The sequence below is a fragment of the Fistularia commersonii genome, chromosome 28 (assembly GCF_037954325.1).
Source record: "Fistularia commersonii isolate RoL2024-O1a breed Wild chromosome 28, RoL_Fcom_v1.0, whole genome shotgun sequence".
NCBI classification, from domain to species: domain Eukaryota; kingdom Metazoa; phylum Chordata; class Actinopteri; order Syngnathiformes; family Fistulariidae; genus Fistularia; species Fistularia commersonii.
This window is the reverse complement of record NC_141311.1, coordinates 13,100,816-13,118,743: the sequence shown is the minus strand read 5'-3', so window position 1 is coordinate 13,118,743 and position 17,928 is coordinate 13,100,816. Positions and strand designations below refer to the sequence as shown.

The following is a 17,928-nucleotide window of genomic DNA, read 5'->3' as shown; positions in this document are numbered from 1 at the left end:
GGAAAGACGTCACAATGGTCAGGAACTAATCAAGCAAGAATGTTTTATTCAAAGACAGGAAATACACTTACTAGATATTACTAGACCTACTAGACTTACTAGACCTTGTTGTGGGGTAATGCAGAGTCCCACCTACTCTAATCCCCCTCCATTTCCCACAGCACTGGCAGGGCAGTTTCTCTTCAGGTGTCTGACCCGACCACAGCCCCAGCAGTGGCATGCCTGGCCCTCTGGCTGTGTCTGCTGGACTACTGCCTGTGTTCACTGGCAACACCCCACAGCCACAATGAGGCCTTTGATAATTTTAGCCACCTCGTCCACTCATGATGGCCGCTGGACAATCATATAATTCTTCCCAGCTGCTCTATCCAGGGGAGTGGCACCATGTAGCACAGTACTCATCACTATCTCTCTCTCCAGTGCATATTCCAGGGCATCAATCAGGGTGTGGGGCAAGCTAAAAAACAGAATTCCTTGCACCCCAAACACAGCCACATTGTTCCCAGCAGCCCCACAATCACACAAGCATCAACATATACCCGAACATCTGTGACTTGCTACACTATTATTGTAATCTCTGTCAAGGTAGAGTAATATTGTTTTTTCTGTCTTCTATTAAAGAGGCTACTGTCCTAGAGTCATTTTGTGTTTTTATCTGAAGACATTTTTACCTTTTCTGAGCTGCAATTTGAAACTAAAAGTGTTTGGTTTAAAGAAGTATTCAGTTTTTTTGTTATAGGTTTTTGGTAAGAAGTACAAATTGAGTATACTGCGAAAGTAGAAGTGCAAGAAATAGGTTTTCATTTATTAATGATTTACTGTGAGGTGAAATATTGATGTTGGTCAGGTGTGTTATTAATTTACCTAAGAGTTTATTTTGAGGTATCTACTCTGGAGTGGGGTTGCCTCACTTACCGCTGTAGAGTTGCATAAGAGGGCGGTACACAGGGTAGGATACACCACCTCACTTGTACACATTACACCCCAGGTTGCCATCATGATCATAGTAGCCACTGGGGCCCCACTCATGCTACTTGTTGATTTGTTGCAGGGTATTTAAGGGGCAAATTGAGTCGGGGGAAGGGGCTAGGACCCATTTTGGCTTCCTCTGATGTCCAGAGTCAGAAAAATTCACCCCTTCCACAACACAGCTGTTTTGCTTCTGTCACATCTGCAGCAGAGTGATGACGCTGTGTGAGGAAGGATGGCCTGCGCACAGCAGGAACAAGCTGGGACACGGACTGTACTGGGCAGAACAGGCATTCCTTATAGTGCAGGATGGACCCTAGCTGTAAGAAGGCAGGCTTGTTATTCCAGCAGGAATGGGAAATTATGTTCTTGTCTGAGTACATGAGGGCCATCTGGGAGTGAAAAAGTGCAAGGAGCCCGCACAACAGCAAGAGCACACAATAGTCAGTGTGGTAGCCTGGGTTGAGACAACAGCTGAATGAGTTGGTCCTCAACTGCCGAATATGCAGCAAGGAGAGACAGAACAACAAGGAGCCAGTGATGCCATCTGAACAGCCAGGTCAATCATGGCAAAAGTTGGAAGTAGATTTGGTCACACTGGGGAGAGACAACTACCTGCTCAACATTGACTGTGCTTCTTGATATGTGGAGATTGCTCTGCTTACTCCCACAAGATCAACAAATGTCATCCACCCCCTCAAATCAATCTTAGCACGCAATGGCATCCTGAAGACTTTAGTGACAGAAAATGGGCCACAGTTCGGAGGAATAGCCTTTACATCATTTGCAGAGCTCAAGATATCCCCAGAGAAATAGGGAGGTGGTGCATGTAGTCAAGAATGTACAGGCCCTTCAAAAAAGCAGTTGACCCATGCCTCTCACTGCTGGCGTATAGAGCAGCCCCTCTATAGAATGGGTACAATCCAGGGCAAACACTCATAAGGAGGAGGCCCTTGACTATGGTTCCAATATTCCCATTTCGGCTGATTCCTGTGCTCCCTAACAGCGGGCAGTTGTTTGCAAGGAAAGGGAGAAGAGGATGAATGATGTAACGCTACAATCTGCATCATGGGGCACAGAGTCTCGACAAGCTCTGGGAAAGAAATATGGTTGTCAGAGGTGCCACAGAGACATCTTGAAAGTGAAATGTTAGAGACCGTGAAAACCTTGTTTATGTTCAAGTGGAGATAAAGACGGTGATAGTGAGAGGAAAATAGTTGAGGTTACTGTCAGTTGTTATTATTACATAAGGAGATAGTTGACGTTACTGTCAGCGTCTTCAGACCCTATGGGTAATACTGGAGATTTCTCCATACTAATGTGGGACCATGGCAACAAGGTGGTTGCAGTAGGTCTCTGTGCAGCGTGGAGGAGGTGGCTTTGGCTGTGATTGAGTTGATCAGTCACAGATCTATGAAATTGGCTAAGCAGATGAACGGATCTGTACTCCTGTTTTTGCAGAAGATGGAGCAGGCTAACTTGATCGTGGAGTCTATGTGAATGGGGTCTTCGTCAAGGTGTTGCGACTGACTCAGGTGACTGCTAAGATCCCCCTGACGAATGTGCTTCTGTTCATCAGTGATGAGTTCCTGTGCAGAGAGCTGTCCAGACACAGAAAGGTGCGGTCAATAGTAGGAAAGGTACCTTCTGGATGTAAGTCTCTGCTTCTAAAGATGTTGTCTCCCACTAGAGACAACTGTTTATGATTCTGAATAACTGATGAGGAGCTCAACGTTCACTTACTCAGGTATGACTTTGACTGTGTGTTTTCTATATTGTTTGAGACCTCCTCACAAAGGTTTCGGACGTGGTTAAGAGGGACATATGATCAGGACATTTCCACGCTGAGATGATCAGCAGCACCCCACTGCTTTGAAACCTGGTGACGCAGCTGGTGCTATGGTTGGGCCCTCAACCCCCTGTGGTGCAACACACGTTCAAAGTCAGGCTGAACTGGAGGGTGTGTGCATTTCAGAGCAATAAAGGTGAGTCTTGTGAGGTGAATGGAGAACAGTGGGGTGAGACAGGTAAGGAGCATGGAGCAGGTGGGAACAGGTGAGTGACGCTTGTGATGGTAATGCAATTGATGCAACAGGTGAAGTTGTGGAGGGCTCTGGCAGCCAGGTGAGTGATATTGATCAGAGCCAGGTGAGTTAGGCAGGAAAGGTAACAGAGGTCAGTGAGAGACAGTAAAAATGCTGTGACAGGTCAATTTGATAGAGAAGCAGAGATGATAGAGCATGTAGCGACTTCGATGCCAAAACAAAGGAGAAGCTAGCAAAAGATGTTGCTAACCCCTGCAAGAAGAAATGCCTCTTTTGTCTCATACAGTTATACAGAGCACAACTTCAGCAAAATTTGACCACTGCATTAACCCATCATGGGCAGAGGTCAGCTAAGGAATAGCACCAGGGGAGCAGTTAGGTGTTCGGTTTCTTGCACAACAATACTTTGACAGGCTTGGAGGAACCAGGTATCGAACCAGAACTGTTCGGTTCTAAGGACGACCGCTCTGACTCTGTGCCATGCTGCCCCTGGGCCAGCAAGCAGGCAATGGGAGAACACATTGTCTTTGACAGCAAAAACAATAAGCGTGGCATCATATCATTTGGCATCACATAAAATATAAAACTGAATCAGTCTTTATTGATCAAAAAGTGTATAGAATTAAAAAAAGCAATGATATATGATGTGTTGTAGGACAGAACCCTCTCAGCGCTTTCCTTATTGATTCTTTTTAGTATAGTTCTTAAACCTTTCACCTCACTTGCCTACTTTTAACATTGGAACTTTAACCTGAAGGGTTCCAAAGAAGAGAAGAAAATGACTTTTTATTTGAAACAGTTTGTATGAAACATATTGATATCTTAATAAAGAAACCCATGCTGATCAAGGAGGTAAGGTGGACTGGCAATGGAAAAGGAGTGTCATTATCTAGTGTGGGACTAGGACTCTGCTCCCCTCAACCTTTGCCACAAACTCCATCAATGCAGAGAACATGGTTCAGGGAAGGTGTCTGTTTGTAAAGGTGGCCTTTAATCACTTTACTATTGTTCTAATTAAACACTTCTTTTTCTTCTTCTTCTTCTCCTTTCGGCTTTTCCCTTCAGGTGTCGCCACTGCGAATAACCCTTCTCCATCTAACCCTGTTCTCTGTATCCTCTCTCACACCAACTACCTTCATATCCTTTCTCACTATCTCTTCCTCGAGACCTCCTGGCTGGCAGCTCCAATTCCAGCATTTGTCCACCAATATATTTACTCTCCCTCTTCTGTACATAACCATACAACGCTCCTCCCATTTCAGCCTCCACCACTTTGTCCTCTGCTCTGCCTTTGTCCTCTTGATCTTCCTTGTCACCAGAGTCATCCTACAAAACACCATCCTATGCTGTCTGGCTACACTATCACCTACAATTACTTTGCAGTCACTGATCTCTTTCAGGCTACCTTGTCCGTTGGTTCCCTATAGGTCATTGGTACCACTAGCTGTTGTTGTTAACCCGGGCCTCGACCGATCCGATTTGATCTGGTTATTATGATTTATTCGCATGTTTGGTTTGGGCAAAAGTTTTACGCTTGATGCCCTTCCTGAGGCAACCCTCTGCATTTATCCTTGGAACCTGCTCAGGGATACAATGGCCCATGCCACCCTGCATTATTGTTCTAATTGAACTATTGCTCCAAAACAAAGGTACAGAGTGGCAGTTCTTTTAAGACTAGGTCATATAAGTATGTTTTCTTAAGTGGTGATTTTATTTGTCCCAACAATTCACTTTTAGATCACAACCACACAGAGCCTCATCCAGCCTCTCAGCTTGCTCAGAGGCAGCTGGTCTCTTCCCATGGCCCGGAAGATGAATGGAGGTGGATAGGCAAAATCTCTTTGGCCAGTCTTAATCGTTTTTATGTTTTTAAACATCGTTTTAAGATCTTAATTTCTTTTTTTTACCAGTATGTTTTACAGCTGATTCATTACGTTTGGTTGAGGATTTTATTAGAAGAATCTTACCCAAAAGTGCCTTTGAAATTCCAATTCATTTTCAATTCAACTTCAACGTTTTAAAGACTCACTGAATCTTGCACAGATTTTTAAAATCCTCTCCAAAGGATTAGCCTTCTTAGCCTGATAATAGCTATGGAGCACTGTTGTTTTCATGAACAATGACGATGACAAAATTGTTTCATTGACACCCTGTTTTTCATGATATGGCAGAGTGAGGAATAAGAATGGAGAAGAAGGTGGGTTTAACCTTTTTTATGAACTCCTGAACCAAATCCAACAAGGAAACTCATTGAACCAGAAAATACAGGGGACGTAAACCACGCCCCCCACCTACAGTCCTATCAGGTAAGAGGCCCCGTCCGCCTCACCCTCAACAAGACAGTGATGAGATAAACATGTGTCTTTCATGACTAAAACATGATGTGTGTGTGTGAGTTTTTGTTGACGTGAATGGACATAAATGTAATTGATTGGTATGTCAGATGTTCAAAATGACAAGACATCAATTTGTTAGCTTACGTGTGTTACTGTATGTGCACAACATACAGGGATTTTAGGCAAGTGCAATTTTGAGCAATGTTTGAGTTAATTCACACATGGAGAAAAATGTAGCATTTCAGACCAGTTGCTGTTCTCCATGATCTGTGGTGTAGGACTAGGTGTTGATATCCCTTGATAAAGGCATAACCAAGGCACTGATGAGACTGTGGGGTTCAAGTGAGCGGTGGCTTCCTTTGGGTTGTCAAGTGGGCGCCCTCCTTCATGGATGTTTCGACATCTCCAGAGGGTTCAGCAGTGAATCCCAGGATCCCAGGTTCACTCCCTAGATACCATCAGCCCACTTGATTTGGATCCTTTCTCTTCATCCACTGCCACTGACTCCCGTTCTCAGCAGCCCTGGAGAGGTCCGAGAGAGGTCCTTCACTGCCTGTCTTGCCCAAGGTCAGCTCTCATGGGGACGAGGCTGGCTTGCCCCTCCCGCACGAATGGAGTTGGCTGCCAAAAGGATGACGGGGGAGGAAGGGTGTTCATGGCTGTCCGGCAAGTTTCCAACACCGTTGCAAGACATTGTGGTACCTGGTTGTGCTGCCCGGCATAACGGCCTTGGGTGAGGCTGGTCTTGCATCCCACTAGGATGTGCTTCAGTGTTGCTGGACTTGAGCATAGAGGGCATGTAGGGTCTTTGCCATACCACTGGTTTAGATTTGCCGGAGAAGGCAGGACATCATAGTCCTCCCTGATGGTAAAGCTCATCCTGAAGGCCAACATCTCCAACAGATCTTTCCAGGAGATCTTCCGCTTCTCCCCTCCATCCCATGTCATCCACTGCCCTTGCTTCGCCTGTGACACAGCCTGTACGCGCCTTCCTTGCTCCTCTTCCTGTCGAATTTCCTAGACCACCAGCTTGCATCTCTGGGCTGGATTGGCCTTGCTCCAGTCTGGTCTACTGGCCCCAAGCCCAAGTCCACTCCTCGCCTCCTGAACTCGGCCCAGGATATCCCTGTGTCAGAGTGCTATCTTTGCCTGTTCAGTTGGAGCCAGCGGGGTCAACTTCCTCCCAGTTGCCAGGATGGGGAGCGCTTGGACTACGAATGGGTCGTTTGAATCCAATAGCATCATCACCAATCTGACTTTGCCGCACTTGTACTACTCTGCCAGACTGGAAATGGGCAGGTGTAGCATCCCTTTGCTATAGAGCCCAATATTGCTGAGGCACCTGGGAAGGCCAAGCCACTTCCTTGCATATGAGTTGACCAGTCTCTCCAGCTTTTCTACCTTTGAGAGCTGGACTTCATAGAGGGTTAGTTGCCACAGGAGGCATGGTAGTACTCCATACTGCACACACCAGAGCTTTAGCTTGTCGGGAAGCAGGGTTCTGTAAATGTTCTCTTGGCCGCTGGCAACCTCCATCCTGAGCTGCTCTGTTTGCTCTCTATCCTTCATGGAGGCATCAAACCAACAATCTAGGCCCTTCATAGGCTTCTCAGAGACTGTTGGAATGGGTTCCTCGCCAATGTAGAAGCGGTGGTCCAACAGCTTCCCCTTGACAATGGAGATGCTTCTAGACTCACTCGGCTTGATCTTCATGTGAGCCTGCTCGATGTTATCTTGGAGCTTGTCTAGTAGCCGTACTGTTCAAGCCTTGGTCGTGGTGAGTGTTGTGAGGTCATCCATGAAGGCTGACTGGCAGCCTCAATCCACGTCTTATTTGCTGTCCGCCAACCACCCACCACAAGGCCCGTATGATGACCTTCCATGGCCAGGTGAAGGCCGGGAAGCAGGGAGATGGTGCAGCGTGCCATGATTCCCACCTCTATGTGTAGCCATGCTGTGGTGTGCTCTGCTGTTGTACTGAGCTGAATGTCCTGGAAGTAGGCCTTGACAAGGGTTGTGAGAGCTGGTGGGACGCTGAAGTAGTTGAAGGCTGTCCACAGGAGGTTGTGAGGCACTGAGCCAAAGGCGTTTGCAAGATCCAAGAACCCCACTTGAAGATCTGTTCCCTCCATCTTGGCAACCTGGATCTGATGCCAGGTGACGCTAGCATGCTCCACACACCCGGAGAAGCCTGAGATACCTGCTTTCTGGATTGATGTGTCTATCAGATTGTTCTGTCAGGTTGATTAGGAATCCTGCCAGTCTGTGAGCGACCATGCTGAAGAAGATTTTTCCCTCCATATTTAGAAGGCTGATCTGGTGAAACTGGTAGATTTCTGATGAATCATTTTCCTTGGGGATGAGGATCCCCTCCAGCTCTCTGCCAGAATGTCGGTATCTCCTTCTTTTGCCACACGACTCTCATCAGCCTCCAGAGAAATTGCAGGACATCTGGTGCATTTTTATAGAGCCTGTATGAAATTCTGTTGGGCCCTGGAGCCAACGCGACTCTTGCTCTAAGCACAATTTTGTCCAATTTGCTCCATCTGGGTGGGCTACTGTCTAGCTTGTGCTCTGGTGCTCATGTGTCTAAATGAAGAGCATAATTGGCTTCTGTAATATTTGCATCATGTTTAGCCAATGTATTTCTATCTGAACTTTCTCACTTGTTCTGAAGTAACTGTGGGGAAAAAAATCATGTTGTCCTCGCCATGTAACAGCTGTGCAACATGCAACAAGCTTTAATCGGTCCTAAGCGACTTGTTATGTCAGCAGCTGTGCTGTATTTATTTTACCTGTCTTATTATGCTGTCTGTCCTCATGTATAAAGCTAATATATGTAAATGTAGGACAGACAAATGTACCCAAGAAAGAATTATTAACTAACTGCAAGTTTATTTAGTTTGCGACAATGTGGCTTATGGATGGGTTCCCTGAATAGGCACAGCAACAAGGAAACCAGTCAGTGGAAGTTGTTATTTAGTCCATCTTATACCTTTGGTTTGGCGTGCGGATATGAAAGATCATGTACACTACCTCCCTAGGCTCCAGAATCTCAAGCATCCTCATACCATTGTACGGTTCGTAAATATTGCAAGAGGAAGATGCAAGTTTGGCCAAACACAAATTCCCTCTGCCCAGCTTTACACTGAGAGATCCTGCCTCTCTGAAATATTAATTTTACTGTCATGTTACTGACCTGTTACCAATTCGCCTGATTAGTTGTACTGTAAACTGCTCCTCCAGTTATTTTTGATTTGAGGCCCTTTTCTAGCCTTTTATTGCCTGTGTTCCAACTTTTTTGAGATGTGTTTCTGCCATCAAATTAAAATTACACTATTTCAATGAAATGGTAAAACATTTCGGTTTAAAGAACTAATACATTTTTTATGTTGTACTTGAAATAAAATATGGGTTTATGAGATTTCCATACTTCAGTTAGATTTTTTAAACTGGATCATTGATGTTGTTTCTAAATTTGAAAGATTATGAAGGGGTTTGAATATAGTCTTTTTAGTCTGTCAGCCTAGATTTATTTACACATCGTGTCTATGAATCATTTCCTCCCCAAAGTTAAGCCCTTATAATCACAACCAAATAACTTTCTGAATGTTGGTATTTTGGGTGCATGTTGGCACAGTGGTTAGCCCTTCTGCCTTACTTCACAAAAAACCCTGGTTTGCCTTTCTGTGTGGAGTTTGCATGTTCCTCATGTCTGTATGTACGTTTCCTCTATGGGTTTTCTGGTTTCCTCTGACAATCCTAAAACATGCAGAAGGTTAATTGGAAAACATTGGGAAAATCTCCCTTAAGTGCTAATGAATGAGCGAACGGTTATGTCTCTGTGTCAAGCGGTCCAGGGTATATCCCACCTCTTGCCCAATGATAGCTGGGATAGCCTCCAGTATCCCCTGTGACAAGTGGAAGGGGAAGCGGTAGACAATGGATGACTGGACTTAAGAATGTTTCTCCATGTTTTATCAAGCTCTTCGTTTTTGTATCACATAATTTGCCCTCGAGCTCTGGATGTATATTATCAATACCACACATTTTAATGTATGGGTGTAGATAATAGATATTTGTTTTGCTGCTGAATATTTTCAATAAAAGTTACAATTCCAAACCTGTTAACTGTTAAAATGTTTATTGTGTTGGTGTAGTTCATATATGCTAAAGAAGCACAAGCCAAAAGATAGCTATTACCATAAGAATAACAGCCAGAACACAAATGCTAATGAAAACAATGTCACTTAAGTCATGCAGTTCAGACTCTGGATCTCCTGTTCTGCTGTTACTGTTATTTTGTGTTTGCTGGGCTTGCTGCTCCCGATGACTCTCCTCTGCTGAGATGAGGGAAACTGATGCTGTCTTCCGCTGGGCATCACATTGCACTCTATATTCTTGCACATTCTGCTGCTTTCCATTTGAGAAATCAATATAGAGTTTGTTTACCAGCAATGTTATATTGCGATGTTTCTGTAAGTAAATAGAAGTCACAAAATTAATTGAAGGTGTACATTTGAAAAGCCAAAGGATTTTTAATTTTAACTGCATTTCAATCCATTTTGGTTGAATAAATCCTTTCATGGCAGATGGTTAAGTGAGACTGTGCTTTGTTACCTGATTTGCTGTGCCACAGTTGACAAACTGAGCAAGTATCTTATATGAAGTAGATGTCAGCTGGGCGCCACAAGTAGGATCTCCCAGGTAGATACTTTCACGGTCCAGGTGAGGTAAGGATTGCAGGGAGATCAGAATGGTGAATTCTGATCTTGTGCAACTGATATTCACAGGTACCACTAAGTTTTCAGAAGGACAAAATAACACAAATTCAGGAGCAATTTAACAAGGATATAGTGAAGGAGATTATGTTGTGAATAATAATCCCCTAATTTCATTCACATCTTTTATGACTTAGTTCTCTACATCCCCCCATTTATTCATGAATGGTGGTGTTAACTCAGGGTCAGTGTGGTTACAGGTTTAATATCCACATATTGCTCAGGTCCAAAACTTCTTGAGTTTTGCACTACCTGTCACTCACAGCATGTGTCATGACTTTAACATCCATTCCATTTTATTATATTTATGGCCACATCTAGGTTCACTGTGCTTGTAAATGCATGGTACAGTTATTTCCAAAGAGGACAATGTCTTGTTTGTTTTACTTTTTTTACCTCTATAATTAGATTAAAAATGCAGCCTAAGAGGGATATGTTTTCTTGAGCTGGTTCCAAGCCCAGATAAATGCAGAGGAAGCATCAGAAAGCGTGTCCCGCGTGTAATAGTATATAACATTAATAACGACAATCATGTCAATTGAACAAAATATGACTTTTCAAAATCCTGTTCATGACCTTCGTTAACATTGGTACTGATAACCCACCAGACACCAGTGGAAATTGGGACACTGTGGGTCAAAGAAGGAGAAGAAAGGCATATTTGTAAGCATATGCCTAAGACTTTGAATATTGGGATGATGACAGGTATTGCTCGAGAGTTGGTTGATGAGATGCAGGGAAGGAAGGTGGATATACTGTGTGTCCAGGAAACAAGATGGAAAGGTAGCAAGGCTAGAAGCTTAAGGGAAGGATTTAAGTTGTTCTGTTGGAGGCAGAAGAAATCGGCCAAAGAGCTGGCAGAGCTGGCAGAGGAGGCAGAGAAAAGCAGCTTTTGGCTCTGGTTGAGCAGAAAGGTCAGGTGCTGGGGAAAGAACAGTTAACCCCAACAACAGCTCCAGGGGGTGACACTAATCAGCCGCATGGAGTGACAGGGAGACGTCCCTGTCGCTCCCCGCCACCAGGAGATGTTCCAGGCATAAAGAGGCAAAACGTTGATGAATCGGGGTTCCTGGCTAATGATTCTGGAGTGGGTGACCCATGGGCACTGGAGGAGGTGTGACAGGCAGAGATTCCCTGCAGAAACTCCTATCTACCTCTATATTTGTAGGAGGAGTTTGTGAGGGGTGTTCTGGGGGTGAGCAGAATGTCAGAGTGAGGAGTCTGAAGCTAGAAATTAAAGGAGTGATGCTCAGTGTTATTAGTGGCCATGCCCCATAGGTGGAATGTAAGTCAGCGGAGAAGGAAAAATGCCGGATTGAGTTAGATGAAGTGATGCAGAATATCCCCAGAGGTGGGAGAGTGGTAATTGGTGTAGACTTCAATGGACATGTTGGTGCAGGCAACAGGTGATGAAAAAACAATGGGCAGATTTGGTATCCAGGATAGAAATAAGAATAAGAATAAGAACAACTTTATTAATCCCGAAGGAAATTTCAGTGCCAGAGTTACAGAAAATATAACAGTAATAAATAATAAAAGAAAGGCAGAATTAGAAATAAAAATAAACTATAAACTATAAAGTGTCTCAGTGAAACTATAAAGTGTCTTAGTAAGCAGTGATAAAACTATAAGTGTCTTAGTAACAAGTGAGGTAAGGAGTGCACAATAGTATGATAGAAGGGAACGTTGTAGTGTAGCTGTTATGAGATGAGATGAAATATTGCACAGTGTAGCTGTTATGAGATGAGATGAAATATTGCACAGTGTAGCTGTTATGAGATAAAATATTGCACAGTTTCTGAATATTGCACAGAAATGAGATATTGCACATTTTTGTTTGTTTTTAAGTTAAAGATAGGTTGTTATGGTTGCCGGGGGCTGAATGGAGAGGAATTAAAAAGTCTGATCGCCTCAGGGAGGAAAGACCTCCTGCGGCGTTCAGTGGAGCTCCTCGGTGGTATCAGTCTACGGCTGAAAGAGCTCTGACAGGACGTCAGTTGGCATGCAGGGGGTGATGGATGTTGTCCATGATGCTGAGGAGCTTCTTCAGCATCCTCCTCTCTGACACAATGCAGAGGGACAGATGGTGGTTAACTGCAAAAGGACGGAAATGGCTGTTGTGAACACTTTCTTACACAACTAGGGACATAGGGTAACTTGACAAAACGGAGGTGAGAACATACAATAAACTACATCTTTTAAAGATGATGTAATCTAAAGGAGATTAATGACGTCGTAATAGTGGTAGGTGAGTGTAGCCAGACAGCATAAGATGGTGGATTGTAGGACGACTGGTGACAAGGAAGATGGAGAAGAAAAAGGCAAAGGAGGTGAACGTGGTATGGTTATACAGTAAGGAGGGAGAGAATTATTTATACAAGCAAAACAGGGATAGTGATGGATATGATATGTAGCAGGTTTGGTGATTAAGGACAATGAGGAAACATATAGACAGGTGATAGAGGAGTGATGGAAAGATGTAAAAAGTACTTTGAAGAGCAAACAAATGAGGAAAATTATCGAGAGTAAAAGGTAGAGAAAGTGACTATTGTGACCCATTAAGAAGTAGAGATGAGAGAAGGAAAAGTGAGAATTCGAAAGAGTAGTAATAGTAATATGAACAGTAGAAAGACAATTGGTCCTGATGATATTCCTGTGGGACATTGGAGTGTCTGGGAGAGGCTGTGGCAGAATTCCAGGTTAGATAGGGCTGCATCAAGGATCAACTCTGATCCCCATCTTGTTTGCAGTAGGGATGGACAGGCTAACAGATGAGGTGAGACAGGAGTCTCCATGGACCATCGTGTTTGCAGATGACATAGAGATTTGCAGTGAGAGCAGGTGGAGGAAAATCTCAAGAATTGGAGTTTGGAGGAAAGGAGAGGAATAAAAGACAGAGTACATGTTTGAATGAGGAGGACCCACATGGAACCATGAGTCTTCTGGGAGTGGCGATAAAGAAGATAGAGGATTTTAAATACTTAGGGTAAACAGTCCAGGGCAACTGAGAGCATGGAAAAGAGGTGGAAAAACACATTTAAGCAGGATGGAATGGGTGAAGGAAAGTATCAGGGGTAATGTCGATAAAGAGTATCAGCCAGAATGAGAGGAAAGGTATACAAAGCGGTGGTGAGACCAGTGATGCTGCATAGTTTAGAAACAGTGGCATCAACAATGAGATAGTAAGCTGAGCAGGCGGTAGCAGAGATTAAGATGTTGAGGTTCTCACTGGGAGTGATGAAAATGGATAGGATAAGGAATGAGTCAATCGGGGCAGCAACGTAATTGTTTTGGAGATAAGTTCTGCCCTTTACAGAGGAGGGATAAAGGATATAAAAGATTGTAGATGACAATTTGCTAAATTATACTAAAATAGATAAACGGACAAAGATCAAGACATAACCCACAACTCAGCTCTATTGAAGAATTTTTAAATTTTACTTTAAATATTGAAATATTGGAGTTACACAAACACACATGCACTCACACATACATTTATGTGTGAGTGCGCGTGTGTGTAGGTATATATCTATATTTTTAAATAAATTGAAAAAAACAAGACACTATTTTAGTCATCACTCACAAAAGATAATTTTGTTGGTTGTTCTTGCCTTTTTTATGATAGTAATTACTAATTAACATTTTCTGATTAAAAATCATCTAAAAGTAACAAGAACTTTAAATGACTGAACATTTAAAATAACTTTTACCATGAATGCTGTACAGAACAGACAGTACAAACATAGGAATTTATACAAATTGTGTGCATCTGGGTGTGTGTGCCAAAGTGCACAAATATCTATTGCTTTAAACAAAGTTTGCCACCTTTGTTTTGAGGCTCAGGATTTAAAAATGTTTTAGAAAGTTTTTGATGAAACCTATATATTTTTGGCTTAATTGAAAAAAAAAATCTGCCTAGAATGAAATACCCACTGAAAGGGTACAATTCTGAAAAAGCTTATGGAGAAGATCATTCCTTATCTTGAGTGTTATTTGATGTCAATTTGTTGGGAATATTTACCTCCTTGGTAGGAAGCTGTGAATCCTCGATGGGCTTTATTTTTGTCTGTGCTCAACACCACCAACAACTTATTGCTCTTGGAGACAATAGAGTGTGGTCTCTCTCTCCCACACCAACGTCCAAGCATGGCATCTGCCTGGCTGTTCCCATCATAAACTGCAACAGAGTCGTAGTCACACTCATTGGACAGACTGTTGCGGTCCTCCAGGTCCATGATGGGGAAGAAGAGTTTGATCCGGTATCCAGATGCTAAAGAGATTCTCCAGTGGCAGTCGATGTTGTTTGGGTAGATTTTTGGAAAGTGAGGGCTGCTAAAATTCCCACTTATGGCTGTATAGACTTGCTGGCATTCACCTGTTTAAATATAATTCATTACTGGTAAGTGAACACAAAAATGCAAAAGCTGTCTGTCTTTAGTTCAGAGACACTGAATTTTGTAACACCATCTGTCATTTAGTTTTATCTTCCTGTTGTAATTTATCAATCTAATCCTCTTTAAAATATGTAACAGGGTCACATGGAACCATCTGACTGAGCTTTGTTCTGAGGACTCAGTTGGCTACACACTTGGCTAAGACTTATTTGAAATTCAAATTCTCTTTTTAGTTTTTCACACGGGTGGTGTGAGGCAACTGATGTCAGAGATTTAGATTTCTTTCGTGTACCTAGTTTCAAAAATTGAATTTGAATTAATGTTCTTTTTTCCTCTTTCCCATTACCACTCAGTACAGCCTTTTTGTCAATGTGTGATGCTATTAGTCCAGCTCCCTTTTACCAATTCTTTTGGCTACAGAACTTCACTGTAGATGTGTCCTTGGATTTCATATCAGCTTTTTTGTACTAATTTAATCAATTAGTACAAAATTAGAAAAGCCATTAATTATGTGGATAACATTGATTAATTCGAATTTTATGTACTTTTAAGAACATGTGTGTTATAAATGTGTGCAATTAAAAGAAAAACCAAAAGGTTAAACAAAGAACCTTTACCCTAACTAAAACTGACTGCATTGCTCAAAGATAATAATGTTTTATTGGAATTTGATCTTGCCATACCGGCTATACTGTGAAAAAACAAAAAAAAAATCCTTGAATATGATGTTTAGATAAGAAGATTATTTACTTCTAGCTACTACTTACAAATTAACTACAAATTACAAATTGTTGTCCCTTTTTATATTCCTGATGACACACCAAAACATGGAAATATATTACACATTGTAGTAACCTGCGTAGTAGTAAGCCTTGAACCCCCGTCCCCCGATATTGAAGTCGGATTTGAAGACTACTAGAACTTGATTAGAGGTTGTGACTGTATAGTGTGGTTTATCAGTCCCACAGTATTTGCCAAGGTGACGATGGGAGACGGTGGGTCCATCAAATAGAGCGACAAAGTCAAAATTACACCCCTCATTATTTTCTAGCTGGAAATCCAGAAAGATTAGTGCAATCCCGGTGGTGTTGGATATGTTGATGACCCAGGAGCAATCAGCATTATTGTTGTAGTCCTGAGGGTACCCTGGACTGGAGATAACACCAGACAGGCCGGTGAGCACTCCACCACACATATCTAGAAAGGTTAGCAAGAAAACATAAATTCAACTTTTCAATTCTTGGAAAAACAATGGATGCCACATTTAATGAGTTTGGCATTCTATGTAGACATGTTTTGAAGAAGAGGAACAACATAATATATCGCCCTGAAACTTTTGGTTCTCAAAACAAAATTACATTGGGAAACTAAACAAGCTATTTTTCTTCTGTATAACACATTATAAATCCATACACACGGTATCTATTTTGTGTCTATTACAGACTGCTGCATGATGAGCAAAGGCCAGTTCCAGGCAAAAGTGGATGAATTTTGGACTACACCCTGGACTTGCAGGCACATTTGATTACTTTATTGATCTTTTAAAAATTACTGTATTTATTGGTTTTCAAGGTGTAATTTCTAGGTTTACTCATGTACACTAATTGAATTGACTTCAATATCTCTGGTTAAATGTGGCAGAATATATTGTAAGCATCATCCTGTTAAGAAAAGCGCAATACAAAAGACAAACGACAATTTTCAAAATTAGAAAAGCTATTAAATAGATCAATAACACATAATAACACATATAATGTTTTAAAAAAAATTGAAGGCAAAAAATGCAGGTGAAGACTATAGAAGACTATAGAAGACTATAAAATCAATGAATATGTTGTATACTATATCAAATATAAAGTTACCTTTTCTGTAGCTGACACTGAAACCTCTGTGTGCTACATGGCGGTCTGAATGGAAAATTATGGACATGATGTTCCAGGATGAGGTGAACTGAGGCGGCAAGTTGTTGCCGCAGAATGTGCCAAGAAGATTGCCCTCGTCTTCGGATATGCCATTGTAGATCTTTACATAGTCGTAGCCACAGTTGGCATGGATCTCCAGCTCAAAGTGATGAAAAGTGACAAGTACAGTGGAGCCCTCTGTGACCACAATCAGCCAGGAACAGTCATTGTTGTAAGGATACAGGCTTGGAAAGTTAGGACTTGAAATATTGCCTGATGGAGCCGATAAGATTCCGCCACATTTTACTCCTTATAGGGAATGACAAAGACATAACAGTTGTTACATATTTAATTACATTCAAAATTATACTAATTTTGAAAGTGTGGTCAGGGGACACACCCAACATTAAACCTACAAAATAAAATCCTAAAATTTAACACAGATTCATATTTTTAACATATCAAATACACTCACCTTTTTTAGAATTAGCCTTGCCTATAAGCAGTAGTAAACAAATCAACACAGCCACCATGAGACTCATGTTAATGTGGATTTGGCTTTTTTGATGCCTTAGCAGAAGGAGGCATCACGAGTTGTAGACGGAGGTAACAGCACTGTCTCAGTGGATTGCATTGAGACATCAGTTGCTGTGCCCATGACAGAAATAGGACTTTGAAAAATTCATCCACTGCCTGAAAGAGGAACCTGATATTGATGCAGGCTGTGCTCTGCCCTTTTCACTAAATTTAGATGGCTGAAATTCAATGAGAGCTGGTGGTTTGTAAGGACACACCACTGATAGAAAGTATACATTTTTAATGAGGTCTCACACACATACTCACTGCATCTAAATGTGAAGCTAGTAAGAATAAGGGAATACCACATCAGTTGAAAGTTATGTGACACATTTTCTAGAAAAGCCAAACACTTTAAAGCATATGTTTGAACTTGTGGATGATAAGTATGAAATTATGGGGTGAAAAGATAATGTAATTTTTGAAACACTGGGACCTTTCCTCATGCAACTATGGTTGTATAGTGTCAGTCAATTTAGCTTCACCTGTGAAAAACATTAAATCAATACAGCATTTGGGCTAGGGGCAGGAGGTAGAGCAATCGTCTTTGGAACTGAACATTCCTAGTTTCATTCCCAGCTCCACCTAGTGTGTCAAAGTGTTGTTGTGCAAGACACTGAACCTGTAACTGCTCCCCTGGTGCTGATGATGGCAGACTGCTACTCAGTTCATCCATGATTGGTTAATTGCAGAGAACCAATTCCCCCACGAGGATGAATAAAGGATAAGTCATCATATAACTGAAATAATGACTTTGTAATGCCAGTTCTGTGGAGGTTCCCATTCATCCAGGTCATGGTAAATTCTTGTCAAAATCTTCTTTCTCTAGACTTGATTTTCTTCCCTTGAAAATATTGCACCCTTCTTCCAAGAGGCTTCAGAAGAGGAGTGAAGAAGCCTCTTGAATGGGAGATTTGCAACCACAA

General features: G+C 42.2%; 1 protein-coding gene across 2 annotated transcripts; it reads right to left on the bottom strand.

Moving 5' to 3' along the window:
• Window positions 1–9,516: 9,516 nt before the first annotated feature.
• cdcp2 (CUB domain containing protein 2) lies at window positions 9,517–17,029 on the bottom strand. 2 transcript variants are annotated; one of them, XM_086176223.1, is made up of 6 exons: window positions 16,902–17,029; window positions 16,388–16,735; window positions 15,381–15,722; window positions 14,153–14,506; window positions 9,971–10,149; window positions 9,517–9,826 (listed from the first exon to the last, which is right to left on the bottom strand). In XM_086176223.1, exons 1-6 carry the CDS (start codon window positions 16,966–16,968, stop codon window positions 9,521–9,523), a joined length of 1,596 nt encoding a protein of 531 aa, XP_086032349.1. In that variant the 5' UTR covers window positions 16,969–17,029; the 3' UTR covers window positions 9,517–9,520. The 2 variants fall into 2 exon arrangements, with proteins under 2 accessions (XP_086032349.1, XP_086032350.1); XM_086176224.1 differs by lacking the exons at window positions 9,517–9,826; window positions 9,971–10,149 and adding an exon at window positions 12,090–12,225.
• Window positions 17,030–17,928: the final 899 nt, after the last annotated feature.